We start from the raw sequence: 25,831 nt of genomic DNA, 5'->3' as shown, positions 1-25,831 counted from the left end.
CCAGGCATATTGATACAGGTGCTTTTTGCAAGAGTTTTGAACTTTGTTCTTGTTTGATCTATCAGTTTGTCAGTTTTAGTTTTTATTAAGTTTTTGTAACAGCTGAATCAAACCAGTATTATGAAGAGCAACTTCAATGGACACGCGTAAGAGTATTCAGTTTGTTTGCTGCATTAAAACAGCCGCTCTACACGCTTTTTTCTCGTTGTTCTGTTAATGTTTTGAGGGTGTTACTGCTCTGTGGGAGGACGATATGACTGCTTTTATACGTAAGCTATAGATTTAAGTGTTTTACCTTTTCGATACAAAACTCCTTTGTTCTGAAATTTGAGTGAAAAAGCAATCAGAACTGTTTTGTTTTTAATGAAGTGAAGTGTGTTGTGGTCTGATTTTTCTTTCAACCTAAACTTTGTTGGGTCTGTTGAACTTTGCAGATTGTCAGAGAACGTCAATAATTTTTTACTGACGAATAATATCAAAATGTGTTTGTTATCGCTTTTGATGCTAAACGTTATTCCTTGACGTTTAAATCTTTTTTGCAACGAACAACCTAAATCCGAAGTTTTTTTTATTTAATGTGCCCTCTGAAGTAGAAAGCGTTTGACTGTAATTGCTGTGTTCTTTCTTGCTTTACATTCTTTTTGAATCAAAAAATCGGAAACTTGATGATAATTAACTACGATAAAAACAAATTGTGGGTGTTCTTCTATTTTTTTAATGTGTGTGTATGTGTATTAACACTATCTACTCCAGAGTTGAAAACAATGTACACGCTTCCTGAGAACTAAAAAACGTTATTGAACGCTAATCTCATCGAGGAATATGGAATATTTTGTTGCAAATCAAAAAGGTGCAAAGCTTGTTTTTGTTTTTTTTTAAACAGGAGCGTGGACAAAGTTTTCTTATATTAGATAACAGGTATATAAATATGATATTAGTATATAAATATGATATTAGGTATTTTATAGGTATACAATTACATAAATGTTACTTCGGATGAAGACCCTTTGATTTTTTTTGTTAACTTTGTTCTTCGTTAGAATTTGAAAATGAAATTAGAACTATTTGGTTGCTGAGAGACAATCTTCTGTAGACGTCATTTCTTGTTACACTATTTTGTACTTATCTATTCCTTTCTTTCTTCTTTTTTTTCAACTCTCTATCTTCTTTATTCTGGTTCTTCGTTATTGTCGCGAAGTGACGGCTCCTTTCTAAAGGGTTCTAAAATACAGCAAACATTTTGAGTTATAGGAACAATGAAAATGGTATTGAGAAAGTTTTTTAAAGTACTCCCTGATTTTGTTAACTTTTTTTGTTTCAGTTTCAGAATTTTGGTTGCTTTCAATGTGTTTGTCGTTAAAAAAGGTCACCATTGTTTACTACTTATTAACAAGAGATTTCCAGATTACAATGAATTGCTAGGTTGCACAAGTGGGTAAAACATAAAACCCGCAAATTTTACAAATCAAAACAAATCAGAAGTCATCAAAACAATCAAAACAAATTAAGGAAAATCAAGCTTGTGCTTGAACACACATAGCACGTTACTATGTAAAAATAATACACGTGCACCTTGGGGCCATGAAACATACATCCTCACTAAAGTGGGGGGGGGGGGGGGCGAAACAGAATTGATTCAAAAATATCTTCGCAAGCAGAAAAGACTGCTCAGAGGACTTTTGTGTGATCGGAGACATTTTGACCTGAAACGTCAGTCCAGTCATGCTGGGTTGGTTCTTGTAAAAATGAGCAAAAAACTGTACAAAATGAATGGAGTGAGCAATATGAACAAATGGAATCACATTGATCGTTACGTTTTTCTGCTTTTTCAGCCACGATTGATTCCTTCAACCCAGTGGACCAGGTGTTTCACATTACATGGGATGATGGGGATACTGAAGGCAGAGTGGTGGCTGTGGGTGATGTCGCAAACGATCGCATTCCAGGTCAGTAACATAAACATTCTCATTATGAAGTTACGTTTTCTTAACGCCAGGAAAATAATAAGCTTTTTGAGCGCCATATATTTATTGGTCTGTTAAAAGCGCTCGAAAGATTTTATATAGATACAGAGTATAATAAACATGATATTGTACGTGATTCGTGTATGATTAATCAGAAATGCTAACAAGGGAGTGCCCTGTCGGATTGGAAAAGCGATTCTTTGAAGTGAATTAAGGTTTATAATTTGCGAACAAAACTGATTTTTGTTACTTCTGATCTGAAAATAACTTATCTGTATTGTTATTATCATTATTATCTGCGTTTTTCGTAGAAAAATTTGGACTGAACTCGAAAAAAATTGTCGTTTTACTTAAAAATTAATGAACGTAGCCCTAGCGCTAGAAATCTGTACCGCACTCAATACCAGCAAACTTCAGTTTGCTTTTGCTCAGTTGATATTCGATTACCGCCGACTGATTTAACTACTGCTATCATTTAGGTTGAGAGAAATTATAAGAACTTGAGAGAGTTATAACTGATTTTCTCGATATAGTGGCAAACGACGATGGTGGAAGCCTTACTTTGTTTATTTCCACTAATTATTATTATCATCGATGACTGTGTCATATATTGCATCTATGAAAGTATTCTATTAGAGCAGAACCAACCCACCCAGTGATAAATATCTGTCGTGAAAAATAAGAGCCACGAAAACTAGTTGAAAATAATACAGTTGAAAATCGGAATGAATTAATCTTGCTTGAACACTCTGCTTAATCCTACAAACGCAACTAACAAAAGGGAAAATGAATAGATCTATCTCTAAAAATAAAGATCTGACAAAATATTATTACGTTGTCTGTCCTCTCCAATGCAATATATTTTGCAGTAATTTGTATATTATTCATTGGAGAAATTAAGTTTTTCTTTCTTTCTTGTGATTGTGTGTCATTTGATTCTGTTTCAGCGGTCAATTCGATTGGCGTTGGAAGTAATGTTTTATTCGCTCAGGGCTTCTATGGCGCTAAAGGTGATAAATTCTCTGGGTCTCGATGGCACATGGGAAAGATTACGAATGTCAAAAAACAACCAAATGGGTCGACCTTGTATGATGGCCAACATGCGTTTGGTGAAAAAGACGGAAAATGGGTAACATATACCAACTATTCCGAGACGTTCTCGGATCTGAAGCTTGAAGATCTCCGAGTTTCACCGAATGCCTTGGACGCTTTCGGTTCTGATAACAAAAGTACCACGAGTAACAAAAAAGTCGGAACTTTCGACGTCTTTGTTTGTTACTCAGACGCAAATACGAAAAACAACAATAAAGAGAATATCAACCCGATCAAAGTCATTCAAGACATCGAGGACAATTTGAAGGTCAAAACCAATTTGAAAGTACGGAATCCTTCGTTGAGTGATGTGGCGACCATGATAGCAAACGCGAAGGTGTTTATCGCCTTCATTTCGAACGAGTTTGCTGAGGATGAAAAATGCCAACAACAGTTTCAGTTCGCAAAGAAGTCGAAAGGAATCCCGGTAATTCCTGTTGTAGTAGGTCAGGATTTTGACTGGACTCGAACTGTTGTCGGTCTGTTAATAGCTGGAGAACTGTACATACATTTTAAAGATGAGTCAACGTACAAACAGAAAATTCAGGAGCTGAAATTTTCAAGTCAGAAATCTCTCAAAGCTTCCGAGACTCAAACAGAAACGACTAACAACGCTCCAAAACAGGAAGAGTTATGCGAAGGTTTTATAAGTTACTGTTGGACTAATTCTTTGACCTCTAAAATGGCAAATGAGGTCGGAGATGTTAGAGGTCACGAGTTGGCTGACCCCAGAAAGGTCAAACAAGATTTGGAAGAAAAACTGGAAGGTCGCAAGCTGTGGTTAGACGTCGAACAACTAGGAACTTCGAATCAAAGTGAAGGCAATGCAAGTATGTTTGAACAAATAGCTAATGGATTGGCTAATACGAAAGTTATTTTGACCTTCATCAGTTCGGAATACAGCAAAAGTGCTAATTGTAATATGGAGTTCAATCACGCTGTGAAGACTATGCGCATTCCTACAATTCCTATCATCGTTGGAGAAAAGGTAAACAAATTCCAAAACATTTTCTCACATATAAAATTTTCTCACTTTCTTGGCTACCAAAAATTATATGGAGACTTTAATAAAGTTGTGAGAAAAGCTTTGCTTGGTAAAGTTTTCATTTTTAGTGTTTTGTAACAACTCTATTGTGGTTTTAGCTAAATCCATATTCGTGCTTCATAAGCAAGATTTGCGCTAAGGCGTTAAAAGAAGGTGTGGAAATTTAGAAGTATTAAGAGAAATTTCATTCTCACTTTCTCCGCTTAGACAGAAAAGATGGTTAAACCGCTATGTTCTTTCACCGTTTGCCAAGTTGTTACGCTACGAGATGTCGGTTTTCATGGTCTAAAATACAAAAGCAACTCAACTTGAAATCAAGATCCAGTGCACAATATTCATACAGGCGTTAATTGAAAAGTAGCAGTTTCGAGGCCCAAAAATCGAGCGGAAGAACCCCAAAATTGTCAAAAAAATCCAGAAAAAAAGTTAGTTACCGATGTTTTGAAAGCTCCAAAAACCTCTCTGGAGCGCATTAGAGTGGCTCATAACGCTTTTTCTTGCTACGATACAATTTCCAGAGGTACAGATAGTAGAAAAAAGTCAGTTTGAATAAGAAAAGCAAGTGTTTTTGTTCAAACTGGTGTATCAATATGCTCAAGAAGCCGTTCTCTTTCTGGCAGAATGTTATTTTTACTGATGAAAGAAGGGTGCGCATCTGAGGCCACCAAGTTGTTAGAGTTTTTCGAAGAAATGGAACAAGATTTCTCGAAAAAAAAACACAAAAAAACTTGAGTTCGGCCAAACGATCACTTATGTTTTGGGTTGCAATACAATCAGATAGAGAGAAATTGCTTGTTAAGTGTCCAAACAAGCTAAACGCTGTCGGATAATTGGAAATTTACGAAGAAAAAAAGCATTTCCTGAACATTATTTTTCAACGGGATAATGCTTCTGTGCATAAATCGAAGATTATTGGCATTTTTTTCCAAGAAAACGATTAGAAGGTACGAGAATGGCCAGCATACAGTCCAGATCTGAATCCTATTGAAAATTTATGAACGATTTGAAGCAACGATTTTGCTGACAGCGCTCTTCCTGGGCGTCCACGGCAACATTTTGGGTACGATGTAAAATTTCAGTCTTAATATGTTTTACAAAACTCGTGGACGCTGCAGAATTACCACTCGTTAAGCCTATACCTGTATTTGTTTCTTTTTACCCAAAGGTTTTATTAAAAAAGGGTTACTGAAGTAAAATTAGCAAAAAAGATCCAAAACGTGAGGGTGAAAATGGTGAAAATCTGACTTTGGCTGATATAAGAATGAAAAGCCTAAAAACAACCTTATTTAAATAAGAAAAGAGAGCAAACGTACGCCATGCACGTTTTTTTTTGTAAAAGACAACAATTGCGAACTCTTGAACTCTTTTAACAACCCAACTGTGATATTAGTTAACCCCATATACTGCTAAAGAATTAGAGCAGAGAGGACCCGAACCTACTTTCTCTAGAACCGCGGCCAGGCGTGCTACTGTTGCACCAAAGCTCTCCGGAAGAAGCGACTTTGGTAGCTTGATATAACACAAACTGGTTTTTACAGTCTCATTCGCATCGTTAATTTATAAACGCTATGAAAAAAGCTTTATCTTGTGAGAGCCCGCAAGAGGTCATTTTTGAGGTTGTGTTCGTCATTAGCAGTGCAAAACATATAGATTCGGTCACACAAGCCGGTAAAAACAAAACTTCGGCGAAAAGAAGCAGATGATGATTGTTTCAGACTTCGGACGAATGGCTGAAAACACAAGTGGGGATGGTATTGGGTGAGATAGAAGCACGTGGTAAAGACAGCGAACGCATCGACTTAAGAGGCAGGTTTCATTTATCAAACCAAATTGTTCAATATGTTCCAAATACGCAGAAATTTCATTCATAATCACCCTAAATGTAATGGTTAAGTGACTCTGCTTGAAGTCATTGATGTCTTCTGGCGTTTATCGAGATATTAAGTCAGAATTTCGAAGTGACTTCTGCAGAATCACTTAACCATGCTTACAATACGAAACGCGCATGTTTTAAAATGACGAAAGTCAACGGAAGTCAACTTCTGGCTAAGTAGCAACTTCTGGCATTTTAACTTATGGCACTGCAGACTTTCGGCATTTTAAAATCTGCACCTGAGTGTTTTAAGGGCATTTAAGACATTTCCGAAGTCTAAGGTAAATCATACAAAAAAGGCAACTTATATTGTATAACTGGTGCCGGTAAAAGCAGACAAGTGGATTGAAACTGCTTTTTATCGAAGCAAATAATTCTACCCTACTTTCTCAAACCAGTATATCATCATTTTCTATTTGTATTGAAAACGATAGTAAGAATCAATGATTTGTACTCGCACACCATGGTCCATCCCCTTAAATTTAAACAGTGTCAAATGTATTATCGTTATAATCCTGAGAAAAATATTCAAAACAATTAGCCAAAATTAGATGAACAGGTCCATTAGATGAATAGTATCTACAAGGTGGGCATGCTTCTAAACTCTTTGTATTTGCCTGTTATTTTTTTTTAAAAAGAGTGATAAAAAGTGGAATCTCAAACTGTGCTTTGGTTGCAACTATTCTCGAAAAAGTCATATCAATTTGACCATGCAGCTGTTTTTATATGGATTTGAAGTTCATACAAGTTGTATCAGGGAAATTCAGCTCTCATTTTCCGTTTTATAATAGCCAATAATCAAACGACCTTTTGTAATTGTATTTTTGAGACATGACAAAACTTTTTTTGGAACTCGATCTTTCATTCTTAATGTTCCAGCTCTGATTTTAACTGACTAACAGATCCGGGCCTCAAAATCAACTTTAATAGCGGCTACCAGTACCAAAAACAGAAACTAGCTTTAAAGAATGTGACTCGCGCTTCCCACCATCTTTTTACAAAAAGATGGCGAGAAAGCTCCTAAATTACGTGAAAGTAGTTTCCACGCGACAAGACTAAGCTGGAAAATGCTTCCAAAGAAATGCAATTATGGGTACGTTCGACAAAGTTTTACAAAATTTTAATCCTATCACGAATTAGTCTTTTATTTAAGATTACTAAAAGGAAGATTTATACCGCCATTAATCTGCCGCACAACTCTTTGTCGAATGTGCTTCCGCGAAAAGTATTTTGCTGCGAAACGTAGATCCCACTTTTCGACTTTGTGTTAAAAAGTGACAAGCACTGTCTGAAGTTTCCATTCAAGCCACCGCTTTTTCATCCTCAATGTTTGTAAGTACCTTTTACAAGTACTATGAATTAAGATAGGAAAGGTGAAATATTGTTACAAAAAGGAGTAAATCAACTCGCAAAATTTGGTAACGGTGGACGCTAGTAATGATCGGTCGGGTCTATTAAATATTTCGTTACTAGTCAAATTCTTAAAACATCGTTAACCACTGATCCTTATTGATATTCAGGCGTACTGTTAAAATGATGGCAGGACCTCATTTTCATGAAAAATGGCTTTAGGTATATGTTAACGGCCTCGTCATAGATGCTGAAGATGAAATGATATCAAATATAATTTGGACCCCAAAAATAAATTTTACAAGCAGTATTTTGAGCACAGTTATAGCAACTCAATTTGCTGGGATTGGTTATAATCACAGTTGCACCGGCAGTATGGAGAAAGTAATTGGATGAAAATTTGATTGGCGCTCCATACTACTTCAGATATTTTTGTTCGCGTGAATTTAATCTGTTTTACATTTTTCTTATTTAACCCTTTCTTGTATAAAAATGGATTTGAGAAGCAATTTGTTCTCAAAAGTTTTATTTAAGTGGAGAAACAAAATGAAAGCTTTGAAAAGATTTTATCGCATTATTTTATTTTTAAAAAATCTTAATTTCAATGTGAGCAGTGACAGATTTGAAAAAGTATCCCTCAATGATCAAATTTGTTATTCAAGAGCTTTTCAACGCTACCGTATTTTATCTCTCCATGAACGATATCGATCGGTCAAAATTGGCTGATCAAAAAAGCAGATTCCCTATAAATTTGGAGAGCTGAAACACAAAAAAAGCAATTGGTGACCACAGATTTTAGTTTTTGCCAACAAAAAAACTTGGTGATCAAATTGTCGTTATAGGGTATATAAAGTAGTAACCATGCTAAAAAATCTTAATAACGTTCTAGAACGTCAGAGTTCAATGTTACAAAGCTTTTTATAATCTTTTACCCCCGAGTTCTGCCTAATCTTTCGAGCGCGAATTTTTCTAGGAGTAAAGTCAGAAGCAGACTACAAAAAGATGATAGAACTGATCTGTTCACGAGTGTCCAATTTGGCCCCAAAAGGTGGAAAGAAGATGTCATTCAAAGACGCTGGAAAGAAGGCAGTGAACTCAATGATAAGCAGGGCTCCAAAAATAGGTAAGCCAAAATAGCTCACAAAAGTTACCCATATTGAGATTACAGAGATATTTCAATTCTTATAGGAGAGTTTTCCAGAGCAAACCGCCAGAAAAAGTTTTGGCTGCGGCAATTTCGACACTTTTGTGCGTGGTTCAGCATTTTTTGCTCGGTTACTTTCCTAGCCTCACTCAGGTCAATTCAGCACGCGATTTCAAATATTCCTGGCAATGAAATTCGATTGTTATGTACATTCACGATAAATGCACTAAAACTTGATCGGAGAGCGATTTTGTTCGTGACGTATTCTGAGCAGGGAGATTTTGATAACCACAAATTTGATCAGAAAACAATTCACAAACGTCTGACAAAAACAAATTCTAACGCGTAAAAGTTTTTGCTCATTAAGCACTCCATGTTCTTGTCTGAGAATCACGGTCTCGTAAAATTATCTGATTGGTAGGACGAAAGAAAGTTTCAATGAAAAGATAGGACAGAAAATCAAAGGAAACAAGAAATTGTGTGTTCTTAAGAACACACAATTTTTACATGACTTTCTCTTGTTTCCAGGTGACCACGTGATCTCCCACTGGCAGAAAGGCCAGTTCTTCTTTTCCACGATTGTGTCCTTCGACAGGGATTCCCTATGCTTTACTGTGGATTGGGACGACGGAGACACGACAGGTAGAGTTGTCAAGTACAATGAGTGTGCCAAAGACGTACAGGTGGAGGTGTCAGATGTAGGAGTTGGGACTAAGGTTGGTGAGGATGATAACCTGGGTCTATGTTTTAAAGAAAAACAGTGTGCATAGGGCATACCAGCCCTAGTCTAGACCTGGAATTATGAAAAGACCCTCCTCGACAGATTTAAGGTATGAAAAGACTGTCCCCGACAGATATTGGGTATTAAAACAATTTGTCTGGACCCAATGCGATGTCCTGGACTTTGGCTGGAACTAAAACAACCGTCCTAGAATTTGGCTGGAACTAAAACATACGTCCTGGAATTTGGCTGGACAAAAAAGGTGTTCTGGAATTTGGCTGGGCAATAAAACATGACCTGGAATTACACTCGCGACGGTATAATGACTTGTTTTCAGTATACCTGAGACATCATGCAATCAAACTGTGACTATGGAAGCCGAATACTTGGAATTTTAATTATGACAAACTAACATTTAAGTTCTCCTTGTCTACAGTATTGAATTCGTTATTTAAATCCTCCTGCTCAAAAAGTTTTTAGGCTCTCAGTATAAAAAAAATTATTAGGTCTTTTCATAAATTCCAGGTCTAGACTAGGGAGGCGGTACAACTAATCCTAAGCCAATGTGTGCTTAGGGTGCTTTTAGTTTGAACCTAGAGGAGAACCTATTCCTTTCAGAACTATTACGGAATTAAATGATAACTATATTGATCCAACGATACTTAGACGCCTGTTAAAATCCGGGCTACGAAATGAAACTTTCAAATCTGCAAGTAAGGCTAGCCCATCTTTCGTGACGAGGCATCCCACGCAAGCATCCTACTAAGGAGAACTCTCATCTCAGCCTCACTTCTAGGAACAGATTAAAAATCAGTTGTGACTGAAATGTTTTTGATTAAAAGTTATCCAAACCAGAGCTTAAAATGTTCCAAAGTGTCTCAGTTTGCTCTATATAAAATCAAACATTCCCCTGTGTCGGGCAAGTTTCATGGTCCGTTTTTGACCCTAGTAAACGCCATTAATGTTTAAGCTCTTCGGCCTAAGTCTTGCATACCAAGACAACTCATCAACAGTAATATTATTTCTGAGAGCGGCGCTGATAGCAAACCAGATCTATATAAACATTTCAATTCGCGCCATGAGCACACAGTTTATGGTCAAAACGTGAAATCCCTTACTATAACTAATATTGGAAGTGAATGTCCAATAACTAATATTGGAAGTGAACCACTTCTGACTTCTTCAATAAAATCAACATCAATCAGGAAATAATCAGTTTTGGGGACGGAAAAGTATGAGGAACTTGCTTCCTTTACAAAATACTTTTTTTCATCGCAAAGTGACTGCATCATTTAGCACTGAATGCGATAACGGCAGCGTAAATTTTTTCGAAGAACCACCTGAAATTTAGCGGAGAAGTTTTTCTTTCCACTGTTTTTTATCACCGTCAGCAAACAGCCAGTGTTTACAACACTTAACCCCATTTAGACTAATTCTCACGATTTTCAACGAGTTTTAGCGTTGACACCTCGACGCGGAATAGTTGCTGACCTAAACGCAAATGTAAATGAGTACTATAAGCAAGTTTAAATGCAAATCTTTATAGATCTCATTGCTATCTCAATGCTGTCGGAAAAGTCAAAATAGAAGCCTGTAGAGTCTCATTCAAGTCTTGGGAAACACTTAATGTTGATTCCCAACTCAGATAATACTAAAAATGAGCAAGCATACGAAAAGAGGCTAAACAAAATGAAGCTGTCTCCGGGGACTATTTTTTTTCTCTGAAAACATTGACTGTCTGTCAAAATTAGTATTTCTTTCCGTAAAAGCTTTAATTGGGTTCTACTGACCAGCTTCCAAATTAACAAAAAATATTGACACCTAAAGGGTATCCTTGAAAAAATATAGTGTTATTTCTGTTCAAATAGACCAATTTAGCATATTTATTGAAGCTAACTTTTTGGAATGCTCTTGCCATTCTATAAGAAAGCTTGGACTTGATTTGGTTGTATAAAATATCTTATTAAAACCCTATGAAATCTTTTCATCAATCTTTTGTTTTAAAAATTAAATGTGAGCATTCAAATGATCCTGATTTTATTGTATTAGAGCTTTTTTTGGTTTCCAGTGCTCAGTCACATTTTTTTTCTCAAAACTTTTTCCCAAAATTTTTGTTTGGAAAAAGCTGCAGCAATCACATGAGGGATTTCAAATTCTCTTGCTAATTTTTTTAAGGCTCTGAGCTACTATTTTAATAGTAGTTCTATATGAATTATGAGTAGGCATCTTTGTCTGGTTTAGGCAAAAACTAAGTTCAATTTAAATTTCTTAGATTAACTTTACAGTTTTGAATGAAGTTTCTGGTTCCCCAATCACAATTTTTTCTAGTTTTTGGCTCAGTTGTTGAGATAAGCTTTGCCGTTTCCAACTTATCTTGTTCAAGATTTTTTTGCGAGTCATTCTTGCTCAGTTTATCTGATAGGTAATAATGCCTTTTCGTTTTACTTATTGCAAAACTAAAAAAATTTCAAACTAATTGTTAATCGTTTTTACTTAATATCATTTCTTGAAAACTGGAAAATTTTGAGACAGTTTCTTAATTTGTAACTTTTGAGAGAAATTTTTACAAGAAGTTCATATTGTTACAAAAGTTTTCTTTTGCATTGTGTTTTTTATCTCAGACAAGCATTTAGCTTATCAATAACCATTAATTTCATTAAACTAAAAAACATCAACAAGTGATAAACATTAATCAATAAAACTACTTGTTTTTTGTACAATTACACTGAACATATTGGTGCACGTTCAGGAGTAAAGTCCTGAAAAATTGAAAAAAACATTTTAGAGAAATTCTGTGAACGGCATTAGTTCGATTGAAAAGTCTTAACAATGAATTTAGAAAACATTAAATTTAAAAATTGATGGACTTTGACTGTAGATAAGCGTTCGCATTGCACTAATTTTTAAAGAACAATGTTGCTTTTTATCAGTAGGTTTTTGAATTTTATAGTAGATAATTGAAAACTACAAGAAAAAAATTGTTCCATCTGTCAAAAAGAGCAAAAGAAACAATAAAAAAACAAAAGGCAAAATTTCCAACAGAATTGAAACGGGCTGGTAAAGTTTGTTGCCAAAAACATTTTTCAAAGCAAAAACATTCCAATGAGAACATGTTTTTTTCATCTCAATCAACTTTTACACCATTGTCGACTAAAAAGAGGCAATATTATTTTCATTAAAAAATGTACTTTCAGAAGACAAAATATGAAGATAGCAAAATTTTGTTCTGTTGATTTTAAGTTATCGGAAACAATTATTTCGATTGGGAATTATCAAACTATTGGCAAAATAGACAACTTTTTTCAACAAACCAGGTTATTCATTTTTTGTTTATAAAGTTTGAATTGTTATTTTTTGCGTTAAAAACTACAAACCAATAACGCAATACCACAAACAGAGGCAATGTGACTAAACCGTTATGAATATCAAAATTATTTGAAATCCGCTTAAAGCCTCTTGAAATTTTCATCAAATAGCGCTGGTTAATTGCGCTATTTGAAGAAAATTTTTTTTCATCAACCCAATAAATTGAAAGCAGTTTTTTTAACTATGAATCACAAAGTTCTGGAAAAAACAAAAACTTAGATAGCTTGAGAAATTTTTAATTTTCGGAGCAGTTTCCGGCGCTAATTTTATTTCAAAAAAATTCTCTTGAAAAATACCTCCAAATGAATATAAACGAGCTAAAGTAAGATGAAACATGGCGAGTTGCAAACAGAAGAACAATTGCCGTTTTTTCAAAACACAAAAATAAAAAAATGGGCGTCGGAGTTCCGTTTGTCAACAGGAGCAAAGATACGATAAAACTAAAGAGACATTTTGCAACCAAAATGAAACAGCTTGCAACTCTAAAGTTTTGTTGTCAAAAACAATTTTAAGGCAGAGACACTTGGAACCAACTTCGTTCCGCCTTAACCATTTTTTTCATCTTTTCGACGAAAAAGATCAGAAAATGCTTTCTAAACATTTTGAATTTCTAGATGAACAAAATATCAAAAAATCAAAACTTTTGTTATTAATTTGTTTTATGCTGTCGGAAACTATTACTCGACTCGGCAACTATCCGAAACTTTTGTTAGCAAAATAGACCATTTTTTTTCAACCAGTCAGATTTTGATTTTTTTTTGATGTTTGAATACACATCTTTTGCATCAAAAACTACAAACCAACTATGCAATATCTCAACTGGAGTAAATGGTACAGAAACCGTAAAAAACCACATATAATTGACATCGGCTAAGGGCTTCTGGGTAAATATTTCATCAAAAAGCACTGGAGAGTTGTTAAAATTGTTTCCCATAAAACATCCGATAGATTGAAAGCAGTTTCTTTACCTATGAAGCACTAAATTCTGTTAAAATTACAAAAGGTTTGATAACTTGAGAAGCTTGCAAAATTCAGTACAATTTCTTGCGCTGAATTAATTAATAGACTTTAATCTGAAAAATATATTTGCGATTGCTAAAAGACTACCAACAAATGGAACCAAGCCGCAAACAAAAGAGCAATACCTTTTAATTAAAATTCAGAGACAAAAAAGTGGGTGGAGTAGATCCGTTTGTCAAGAAGAGCAAAAAAAAACAATAAAAAAACCAAAAAAAAGTTATTCCAACAAAGTTGAAGCAAACTTGAAGCCCTAAAATTTGTTGTCAAAAAATCTTTAAAGCAAAAACACTAAAATGGAAACAACTGTGTCCCATTTCAACAATTTTTTTTAAACCATTTCGACCATAAAGACAAAATAAAATAACTTCAAAAAAAATTCACTTCTTATAATTAAATTATGAAGATAGCAAAATTCTGGTTTTTGATTGATTTAAGCTATTGGAACCTTTTATTTCGGTCGGCAACTATCGGAAACTATTATCTGAAAAACAGACAAATTTGTTCCCAATCAATCTGAGTTTTGTTTTTGTTTTGTTTATGATATTTGATTAAATATCTTTCGCGTCAAACCGTACAAACTAACTATGCACTATTGCAACCAGAGGCAATGGGACTGGAACGGTTAAAAATATCAAAATTATTGTGATTAAATCCGCCTCTGGGTAAAAATTTCTTCAAAAAACACTAATGAAATGGTAAAAGTTTTTCTCAGGAACCATCTGATAGATTGAAAGCAATTTTTCTGACCTATGAAGTACAAATTTTCGTTTGAAAAAATACAAAAGTTTGCTTATTTGAGAATTTTGTAAATTTCAGTACAATTTTTGGCGCTGAAATTATAAAGAGACTTCGCCTCATTTTGTGCAAGCATAACTACTTTCAAATTGGCTTTACAAGGATTGCATTAACTAGAATTTTTTGTAATGGCGTCAAAAGGAGTAAAATTTAATTAGGCCTGTTAGAAAAACGAGACGGCTGAAGTTTGGTAATTTATAGTTTACCAGATGTGGACAAATACTTTGAAAAGTATTTTTTTTTGAATTTTTCTCGTTTATTTTATAAAAATTTATAGTTTTATCTAGAATGAAAGATCCGTTCACTTTTGAAAACGGCTTTGACTGTTAAACTGTAAAATCAAATTTTGTTACCAAAGAAACGCAAAAAAAATTTTAAAAACGAAAAATATCATGTAAAAAGTATATGGAGTTTGACAGTAATCATGCCTAAGAACACGTTTTTCTGTTGATTGGGACTTGTCCGGGATATCTTTTAGGTGCTGTTCCCCCAAGGAGAGTACACGTTGGATGGAAAATACGGTGGATTCAGGTCAGTTCAAATTATTGTCAAGACTTTGTGCTTTCATTAAAGAATTTCCGCGATTTCAAGCGTGTATTTCCCCTGTTTTGTTTTTAACACTCTTCTCCCTAGTGTGAAAAACGATTAGCAAAAAGAATTGTTACAATTTAATTTGCTGAAGACCAAAATAGTAAATAAATTTTTTCTGCAAATATTTGCAAACGGAGAGAAATAAAAAGCAACTTTATCAAGTATAAATCTAATTTTGTCAAAAAAACCGTAGTCGAGGCCAAAAGTTTATCTTGTAAGATCAAAAAGTAGAATTTTACAAACGTTAGCGATCAAGTGAGTCAGGGTATTTGATAACTTAAGCATTTAAAAAACAATCAGAGCTGTCAGCAATGAGACTAAGAGAAAAGACTACCAAAACAAAACAGGTAGAGACAAAGTTGTGGCCACAGACTGAAATACTTCAAAGAGAATGTTTGAACATCATCCGTTATCCGAGCCTCAAAAAAAGTTACGTTTGTTTTTTTTGGGCAAATTCGTATTAAAAACTGAATATAAATTCTGTGTTTAGACTTAATTTTTTTTCGAAATTGGGTGTACAAATTTTAAAAAGTCATAAAGTACGAAGGAGATGTTTTTTATTAGTGTGGAATGGTTCAATGAAGTGCCAATACAAAAGCTTTTATTTTTAACGCTTTTTTTAAAATACAAAGAAAGTCATCATCTCTGGGACTTAATTTGAGAAACCATGGGCTTTACAAAAAATGGGTTCCATGATTTTAGTTTTTCTGTCCACTGAAGATTTATGTTTTGTCTTTCTGTCAACAAAAAAGATAACAGTGAAATTAGGCGTTCTTGTGTTGTTTTCTGAAATAATGAAACTTGTTAGAACAATATTTTTGAATACAATTAATATTTCACTGTTTAGAACTTAATGCTATATTAATAGAAAAGAAACGAAAGATTGTATTTTTTCTGCGTTGATGTAAAACTGAAGTTTGATTTCATGACAATTACGCTATGCGAATTTTCCGAGGTCATTATTTCAATTGGCAATAACGAAGCTCTTGATAGTTGTTAATGCTTGGGTTATCAAAGCTGCCAAGTTTTCCATAGGAAGTCATTTCAATTCGTTTTCGGCAATTGCAGTATAGAAATTGTTTTCCCAGTGATTTTGAATAATTTTTCTCAGAAGTTATAGGCTAGTGTCAGTTATTCTAGTCTTTGCAAAACCTTTCGAAGGTGTTCTAATAATTCAAGCGGAAGAATGTTCAAGAAAAATTCAATGACTTTTTCTTTTTGTATGAAGAAAAGTTCGATGATGCTCAATTTTGAATTGAAGAGTATGTCTACAGATGCTGTTTTGCATCCAGTTGAAGCCTTAAGCATTAATTATGATAATTTTGAAAACTCAATGGCAACTTTTTTTGACCTTGCTAAAGCGCTCAACTCAATATCTCATCGAATATTTTTCAGGAAACCAAGTGCTTACGGATTTTTTGATAACGCTGTAATAGTGTTTGATCATTTCTGAAATAATGAAACTTGTTAGAACAATTTTTTTGAATACAATTAATATTTCACTGTTTAGAACTTAATGCTATATTAATAGAAAAGAAACGAAAGATTGTATTTTTTCTGCGTTGATGTAAAACTGAAGTTTGATTTCATGACAATTACGCTACGCGAATTTTCCGAGGTCATTATTTCAATTGGCAATAACGAAGCTCTTGATAGTTGTTAATGCTTGGGTTATCAAAGCTGCCAAGTTTTCCATAGGAAGTCATTTCAATTCGTTTTCGGCAATTGCAGTTTAGAAATTGTTTTCCCAGTGATTTTGAATAATTTTTCTCAGAAGTTATAGGCTAGTGTCAGTTATTCTAGTCTTTGCAAAACCTTTCGAAGTTGTTCTAATAATTCAAGCGGAAGAATGTTCAAGAAAAATTCAATGACTTTTTCTTTTTGTATGAAGAAAAGTTCGATGATGCTCAATTTTGAATTGAAGAGTATGTCTACAGATGCTGATTTGCATCCAGTTGAAGCCTTAAGCATTAATTATGATAATTTTGAAAACTCAATGGCAACTTTTTTTGACCTTGCTAAAGCGCTCAACTCAATATCTCATCGAATATTTTTCAGGAAACCAAGTGCTTACGGATTTTTTGATAACGCTGTAATAGTGTTTGATCATTTTTGAAATAATGAAACTTGTTAGAACAATATTTTTGAATACAATTAATATTTCACTGTTTAGAACTTAATGCTATATTAATAGAAAAGAAACGAAAGATTGTATTTTTTCTGCGTTGATGTAAAACTGAAGTTTGATTTCATGACAATTACGCTATGCGAATTTTCCGAGGTCATTATTTCAATTGGCAATAACGAAGCTCTTGATAATTGTTAATGCTTGGGTTATCAAAGCTGCCAAGTTTTCCATAGGAAGTCATTTCAATTCGTTTTCGGCAATTGCAGTTTAGAAATTGTTTTCCCAGTGATTTTGAATAATTTTTCTCAGAAGTTATAGGCTAGTGTCAGTTATTCTAGTCTTTGCAAAACCTTTCGAAGGTGTTCTAATAATTCAAGCGGAAGAATGTTCAAGAAAAATTCAATGACTTTTTCTTTTTGTATGAAGAAAAGTTCGATGATGCTCATTTTTGAATTGAAGAGTATGTCTACAGATGCTGTTTTGCATCCAGTTGAAGCCCTAAGCATTAATTATGATAATTTTGAAAACTCAATGGCAACTTTTTTTAACCTTGCTAAAGCGCTCAACTCAATATCTCATCGAATATTTTTCAGGAAACCAAGTGCTTACGGATTTTTTGATAACGCTGTAATAGTGTTTGATCATTTCTTGTCGACAAAAAGTAGCGTGTGATTTCGAAAGAACATAATCAATCAGAGTGATCCTGAAGGGGTTTTGTAACCTCCAAGTTTTCTGTTCTACATCAATCGTTTTGAGGAGAAAAAAAAGAAAATTAAAAATTATTCAGTTTGATACAAGTATTTTGTTTACTAAAAATCGTTAAGGAATTTTCCGAGGTCATTATTTCAATTGGCAATAACGAAGCTCTTGATAGTTGTTAATGCTTGGGTTATCAAAGCTGCCAAGTTTTCCATAGGAAGTCATTTCAATTCGTTTTCGGCAATTGCAGTTTAGAAATTGTTTTCCCAGTGATTTTGAATAATTTTTCTCAGAAGTTATAGGCTAGTGTCAGTTATTCTAGTCTTTGCAAAACCTTTCGAAGGTGTTCTAATAATTCAAGCGGAAGAATGTTCAAGAAAAATTCAATGACTTTTTCTTTTTGTATGAAGAAAAGTTCGATGATGCTCATTTTTGAATTGAAGAGTATGTCTACAGATGCTGTTTTGCATCCAGTTGAAGCCCTAAGCATTAATTATGATAATTTTGAAAACTCAATGGCAACTTTTTTTAACCTTGCTAAAGCGCTCAACTCAATATCTCATCGAATATTTTTCAGGAAACCAAGTGCTTACGGATTTTTTGATAACGCTGTAATAGTGTTTGATCATTTCTTGTCGACAAAAAGTAGCGTGTGATTTCGAAAGAACATAATCAATCAGAGTGATCCTGAAGGGGTTTTGTAACCTCCAAGTTTTCTGTTCTACATCAATCGTTTTGAGGAGAAAAAAAAGAAAATTAAAAATTATTCAGTTTGATACAAGTATTTTGTTTACTAAAAATCGTTAAGGAATTTTCCGAGGTCATTATTTCAATTGGCAATAACGAAGCTCTTGATAGTTGTTAATGCTTGGGTTATCAAAGCTGCCAAGTTTTCCATAGGAAGTCATTTCAATTCGTTTTCGGCAATTGCAGTTTAGAAATTGTTTTCCCAGTGATTTTGAATAATTTTTCTCAGAAGTTATAGGCTAGTGTCAGTTATTCTAGTCTTTGCATAGAATGTTCAAGAAAAATTCAATGACTTTTTCTTTTTGTATGAAGAAAAGTTCGATGATGCTCAATTTTGAATTGAAGAGTATGTCTACAGATGCTGTTTTGCATCCAGTTGAAGCCTTAAGCATTAATTATGATAATTTTGAAAACTCAATGGCAACTTTTTTTGACCTTGCTAAAGCGATCAACTCAATATCTCATCGAATATTTTTCAGGAAACCAAGTGCTTACGGATTTTTTGATTACGCTGTAATAGTGTTTGATCATTTCTTGTCGACAAAAAGTAGCGTGTGATTTCGAAAGAACATAATCAATCAGAGTGATCCTGAAGGGGTTTTGTAACCTCCAAGTTTTCTGTTCTACATCAATCGCTTTGAGGAGAAAAAAAAGAAAATTAAAAATTATTCAGTTTGATACAAGTATTTTGTTTACTAAAAATCGTTAAGGATGATACTAGTATTTATATCAAATCAAAAAAAATGTTGAAGTGACAAAATGTGTTTTTGGTTTTTTGGAGAAAAGAATGAGTACCTTAAAGAAAAGAAGCTAACATTGAATACTGATAAAATCTTTTTAGTGCAAAATGATGATTTTGGCGAAGTACATTTCCACGGTGAACAGAAAAAGCGGAAGAGCACGGATAACTAGTAACTGAGATTGGTTCAACTTCGAGATTTCAAATTCGCTCTAATTTGTCATAGACCATACGATCAATATATAGTTAGTTGGATTCTTAGTTGGATTTTTCGCTTATTTGAAAATTTTATTTTAAAACGTCTTTTTTTTCAATCGGATCTTAGAGTTGTCGAATGCTAACGAAAAGCAACGTAGGAGTCCCACTTTTTGTGTGGGTTGTAGTGGAAAAACATTTTTTGGTTTAGCTTGTATAGAAAAAAAGTTCGACAATGAGAATAGTTGGAACATTATGTGCAGTCGCACATAAACGAACCTCCTTGTTTCATTCTGGTTTTAATCTTTATTATATTTATTATTATATTTATGACATTATTATACTTTTATTATTATTTTATACTTTGTCTGGTCTGTTTAGTGTTTCTGTTTTGGAGAGAGCTTTTCGAGCCTAGTTTTTTTAGCTAGCTCTGCTCAATTCTCCTATAGTTGTTTGTTTGTAACTCCGCCGTAGCCGGTCCCCAGCCCGGTTGAGAAAAGGAGGAGGGGAACACACCCAAAACATACTGGAAAATCTCAAAGAGTTGTTCGTTAGTTCAAGTGTAGATTTTTTCCGACAGTATTTAACCTATTTCAGCTCTCGAAACGTCCTCTGATCAGACAAAAGTGCGGTCGAAACGTCTCTCCGATCATTTCTTGCATTTTTTTTCCGCTCAAATTCCGATCATTTCTTGCATTTTTGATTCCGCTCAAATTCCGCTCATATCTTGCATTTTTGATTCCGCTCAAATTCCGCTCATTTCTTGCATTTTTTATTCCGCTCAAATTCCGCTCATTTCTTGCATTTTTTATTCCGCTCAAATTCCGCTCATTTCTTGCATTTTTTTTCCGCTCAAATTCCGCTCATTCCGGTCAAAAAAATGTAAGGGCTTTGAGCGGAATTTGCTAAACTGTCCGCTCAAATTCCGCTCATTTCTTGCATTTTTTTTCCGCTCATTCCTCGGCCCGGGTATTGTACGTTAATAAACTTCACTCAAATTAGTACTGTTCCGAACCTTAACTTCTCACTCTCACTACTATAAAAGTCATTGCTTCAACTGAAATATAAAATGGAGAATCAGTGTCTACATAAAAATAATTAAGTCAAGATATATTTTAAGAGTTTTTAACATTCTACGAGCAGAATTGCTAATCACTCGAATGAGTTCTTCAGAGTTAATAAGTGATATTTTCTGAGGAAATAAGTGTCGTGTAGATAATTTTGTCTGTGTGTAATGATCTGTTCATTATAACAAAATGCCTTCTGAAATTGAATAAACTTGCCTTGAATTACCGTTAGTAAAATTTCAGAAGCCATTTCAAAGAATGTTAAAACAGCATCTGCCAGCGAAATTTAATCTTGTAAACTTCAGCTGACTGGCTATGAAAGAAATTTAGTTGTCAATTCGGAAATTATAATGGTTTACTCCAGCAGACTTTATCTTTGTAGACCGAAAATTTAACGTTTCGAATGGAAGAAGAGAAAAAGAGTTCATTGTGGGATCTTTTCCGTTTCCCCTCCCCAAGTACGTTATGCCTCCCCCAGTTTCAAAGCACGTGTTATTCAATAGTAAATCATTCTGTAATGTATGGCACGTGCGCCTGGGGGTGCAAATTGTATGCACCGACTAAGCGAGAGGGGGGCATTCTGCAAAGAAGTAGGATATTTTTAATAACTGTTGTATTGTTCAAATAGAACAGTCCTCTGCGAGAAAGCCAATTTTGGAGTCGGAGGTGGCAATAAGTCCAGAAAAAATAATTCAATATTATCTTACTATTTTTTTTACTAGAACTATATTTCTTTCGCACTAAACAAATTTTCATGCCATGGTAAACAAGCAGACTCTTAATTACTATTGACTCACTGATTGGCTCATTGAGTAGTTTTCCTTAAGATTGCTCAAAAGTAGCTCTCCAACTAATACTGAAAACGGTTGGTTTTCAATCTCTGCAAAAATTAAGCAATAGTTTGTGAAACTCAACCATCTCATTTGGACTATATTTTCCATCCAAGTTTTGTCTCAAATGCAATAATTAACTGTACGCCGAAACCATAGACAAATCCATTTTCGAATTGCAGGTACTTCGAGGGTGAGGTAACGGACATAGCGGTGGAGGATGGAGTGAGTTACTACAGTGGACAACACTCCAGATACGACAAGAGTGCCGTGCCAAAGTTCAGAGGTGTCCAGTTCCAATTCAACAGATACCAACTCCACCAACTCAGACTCGCTCCCAATGCTTTCGATGTGCTACAGATTTGATTACAACTTCCAAAACATAAAAACAGTTGCAATGCTTCGAGATTTTTTCTGAGTTTACCTAATTGTAAAGTATGTAAAGCTTATTAATGATCTAACAGTCACACAAAACCCGCTGTTGACATCATGTCTATTTGTTTATGAGTCTTAATTATATAATTATAAGTAAGCTTCATTTTCGTCCGTTTTATTATAACGCATTTCGTCTTTGGGATGGAGTAGAATGCCAGAAGGATCCCTACTGTTTTAAAACATATCTCTAGTCTAATCATTTGTTAATTTGTTAAAAGAGCACGTCTAAGTTTCACGTTGTTGGACAAAAGAGTCAAGTTTTTGTTGCAATTTTGGCGGTTTTCGAATCATCTTGAAAGTTGCAATAACATTGGCAACATGCTGCAAGGGCACAAAGGGGGCATCAAGGGTTTTCGGAGGCATCAATTGATTGAAGTCTTTTCTCATCTTCTTTGAAATTGGCTCTGAAACTGTAGGCTGAAATGTTGTCAATATGGTCAGTACATCAATTTGTGGGAAAGGGGTAACTCACGTTGCCTGAAACCGGAGCGAGAAAAATCAAAAAAAACTACGGAGAAAAAACGCGTGCGAGACCGGAAACGGGGCGATCGAACGTGCCGTAAGCCGTTTTTACCTTTACGACTCGTGTTTCTCCATCTCGTCCTGGCGTTGTCTCCATGACTCTTCCCAGTGGCCAAATGCCTCTTGGTGTTTGGTCTTTCAACACCCAAACAATGTCGTCCACTTTGAGAGGTCGATCGTTGCTGTTTGACCATTTCGACCGTCGGCTAAGGGTTGGCAGATACTCTTTCACCAAGCGTCGCCATATATGGTTCATCAGCTTCTGCGTGTTTTTTCATGTCTTCAAGCTTGCAGGTTGCTGGTCTCCAAATTGTCCTGGTGGCAAGCTATTGAAGGGACGCTGGATAAGAAAGTGGTTTGGAGTCAAAGGTTCCTCGTTGTCAGGCTGCTCAGCAACGTTAGTCAGTGGTCTGGAGTTGAGGATTGATTCTGTTTCCACCATAATTGTTAGGAAAGTGTCAAAAGAGAGTCTTCTGGATCCTAGAATGAGGAGGAGCGTTCTTTTGGCGCTCTGGATCAAACGCTCCCAGACACCGCCAAAATGAGGGCCGTATGGGGGATTGAATTTCCACGTTGTATTGGCTACTGCTAAAGCTTTGTAGATTCTGTCATTGTCCAAGGCTTTAACAGTTTTCTTCAGTTCTTCAGAAGCGCCAACGAAAGTTTTCCCGTTGTCACTGTAGAGAAGTTGGGGCTGGCATCGACGACTGCAAAATCTTCTGAAGGCATTGAGAAACCTATCTGTATTGAGGTCTGGACACGTTTCTAAGTGAACTGCTCGCGTCACCATGCATGTAAATATTAGACCATAATGTTTTTCTAAAATGCCTTTGGAATCTTCGATGTAGAAGGGTCCAAAAAAATCTACACCAGAATTAGCAAAGGGGAACTGTGTTTTTGTTGTTGGAAAACGAAAACTAGGTAATGGTGCCATAATTGGTTGAATGTTTTTCGTGTCAAAGCGTCGACATAAGAAACAATGAAACCGTACGCTTGCTAACGCTTTCGGAAGGCCAATCACATGGTAACGTTGTTGAATGAATGCTTTTGTTGGTTCTGTGGACTGGTGAATACATATTTGATGGGCATGTTCCAAGTACAAACGAACAATTTTGTCCTTGGCGTGCAAAATTATTGGACGTTTTTCCAAATCCAGTTGTGTTGGTGCATACTGCAATCGACCACAAGATCTGAGTAATCCGTCCTCATCCAACAGCGGATTTAAGCATCGTATTTTGCACTTAGAATCTAGTTTGATTCCACGTTGTAAGGAATTAACGGTCGATTGGAGAAAACTGTCCTGAGATAATTTCAGGAGATAATTTCTTGATAATTGAATGTCTTCAGTTGTGTATTGGTGATTGTTCGTTCGCATTTTCTTTGCACGATTAATTAGGTTGAAAACTGTTGCAACTGTCAGAAGAAGTTTGTTCCATGTTGAGAATTTACTCGGATCGACTATAGGTTTAATTGTCTTGGGACTTCTCGTGACTGCCGCACATGTTGCGCGTGGTTTGTTTATCTCATTCCAGGTCGACTCGCTTTGGCAAAGAAATTGGGGTGGATCTAACCATTTCTGCTGAATTTCGTTTGTCTCAAGACCGCGAGTTCCGTGATCGGCGGGATTGAGATAAGTTGAGATGTGATGCCATTGCTGGGGTGAAGAACTTTTATGAATTTCTCGCAATCTGTTTGAAACAAAAACGTTTTGCTTCTTATTTGAGGCTATCCAGTCCAAAACTACTTGACTGTCGGACCAGAGAAAAATTTGGTCGAATGTCAGTGTCATTTCTCTTGGATCAGTTGTAGAAGGCGCACTCCTATAACAGCGGCTTCTAGTTCCATTTTTGGCACACTTATTTGTTTAATGGGAGCAACTTTGCATTTTCCCTTGAGAAAGCATGCTTGTGGCGGAGTGGTTTGACTATTGGTTGTACGGAGGTAAGCAACGGCTGCCATAGCTGCCATTGAGGCATCCACAAATATATGAAGTTGGCTGCTTGTGATTTTACTGAATTTGTGAACAGTTCTTGGTATTCGGATTTCGGGCATGGCAAAGTAGCTGTTTAGAACTTTCTGGAGGTTAGGGTGTAGTTCATGTGGTATCAAATCATCCCATTTTCTTCCAAGTTTCCAAATCTGCTGCAAAATCATTTTGATTCTAATTGTCAGGGGAGACAACAGGCCGAAGGGATCGAAGATTGAAGATACCAAACTAAAAATTTTCCTTTGTGTGTACACTGTTGCATCTTTAGGAAATTGTTGTAGGGGAAACATGACAAAATCGTCAGTTGTTATGTTCCATTTTTGACCAAGGACTCTTATGATCTCTTTTGTCTCGTCGTTGTCGTCGGAAGAGATTTCAGCAAGTACATCTGGTTGGTTCGAAACAAATTTTGTCAACCTGAAGCCACCATTTTTCAGGCATCTTGTTGTCTGTGATATGACTTCTTTGGCTTCCGAAAATTGTTGGCAGGGACTGAATGTAGTCATCCATATAAAAGTGGTGTTTAATAGCGTTCAAGGCGGCTGGAAATTCACTTTTGTTGTCTTCTGCACATTTATTGAGCACATAAATTGCGCAAAATGGTGAAAATGTTGCGCCAAAGATTAATCTAGAGAATTGAAATTGTCGAATGGAGTTGTCTATCATCCAAAGGAAACGAAGAGCAGACTGGTCTTCTTGTCTCACGGCAATCTGCATAAACATTCCTTCGATGTCTGACAAAACAGCAACCGGGTGTACTCTGAATCTCAACAGCACTCCAACTAAGTTATTTAGCAAGTCAGGACCAGTTAAAAGATTTGAGTTCAGTGATTCACCGCGGAATTTTGATGCTGCGTTGGCAACTGTTTTCACTTTTCCGGGTTTGTTTGGATTAGTGACTGGATGATGAGGTAAGTACCATATTGACTCTGGGGGTGGTGCTTGCATTTCGACTGGCTAGACAAAATTTTTATCCAAGTCTGTTTGGAGTGTCTGGTTGTACTTCTGATTGAGACCGGGATCGTTTTGTAGTCGTTTTTGTAGAGTTTTAAGTTGACTGACTGCTGAGAAATAGTTATTCTGGAGTTTTTTTTACAGGTTTCCAAGGAAGGCCAATCTGATATCTTTCACCATTGTGACAGATTGAGTTTTCCATTGTTTGGACTGCTAATTGGTCTAGTGAGCTGTCTTCATTCTGTTCGGGTAATGTACCTTCAGCTTCTATTTTCCAGAATCTTTGAACTAATTCGTCCAATGGTTCCTCTTCAGTGTCTTTCCGGCAGACATGGTAAATGAATGGTTGGCGAGGGGGCTTGTTTGCGTTCATTGTTTTAGGAGATAGCTCGTACTCTCCAGCGAGAGTCCAACCAAGCTTTGTTTTTACGCCGAATGGACGCTTTTTGCTACCTTGGATTACGTCGACTGGATATGTGAAGGCAAACGTATTGACACCAAGAAGGGCGCCTATTGCACCGTTGGCTATGTCAGGGAAATAAATGTGACTAAGTTCCTTAAAGGTGT

General features: G+C 35.4%; 1 protein-coding gene across 1 annotated transcript in view; it reads left to right on the top strand.

The window, feature by feature from the left end:
* LOC142338555 (uncharacterized) overlaps positions 1–21,822 on the top strand; it is a 30,216-nt gene extending 8,394 nt beyond the window's left edge. The window contains exons 3-9 of the mRNA XM_075388344.1: positions 1,833–1,946; positions 2,912–4,044; positions 5,817–5,907; positions 8,298–8,447; positions 8,997–9,184; positions 14,849–14,901; positions 21,549–21,822. Coding sequence (XP_075244459.1) covers positions 1,833–1,946; positions 2,912–4,044; positions 5,817–5,907; positions 8,298–8,447; positions 8,997–9,184; positions 14,849–14,901; positions 21,549–21,732 — 1,913 coding nt within the window. The 3' untranslated portion in view covers positions 21,733–21,822. The remainder of the gene's footprint in view (positions 1–1,832; positions 1,947–2,911; positions 4,045–5,816; positions 5,908–8,297; positions 8,448–8,996; positions 9,185–14,848; positions 14,902–21,548) is intronic.
* The last annotated feature ends 4,009 nt before the right edge of the window (positions 21,823–25,831 follow it).

Source organism: Convolutriloba macropyga, chromosome 4 (assembly GCF_964194025.1).
Source record: "Convolutriloba macropyga chromosome 4, txConMacr16.3, whole genome shotgun sequence".
Taxonomy (NCBI): Eukaryota; Metazoa; Xenacoelomorpha; order Acoela; family Convolutidae; genus Convolutriloba; species Convolutriloba macropyga.
The sequence above is the reverse complement of the archived record's forward strand: the minus strand, read 5'-3'. Positions and strand labels throughout refer to the sequence as shown.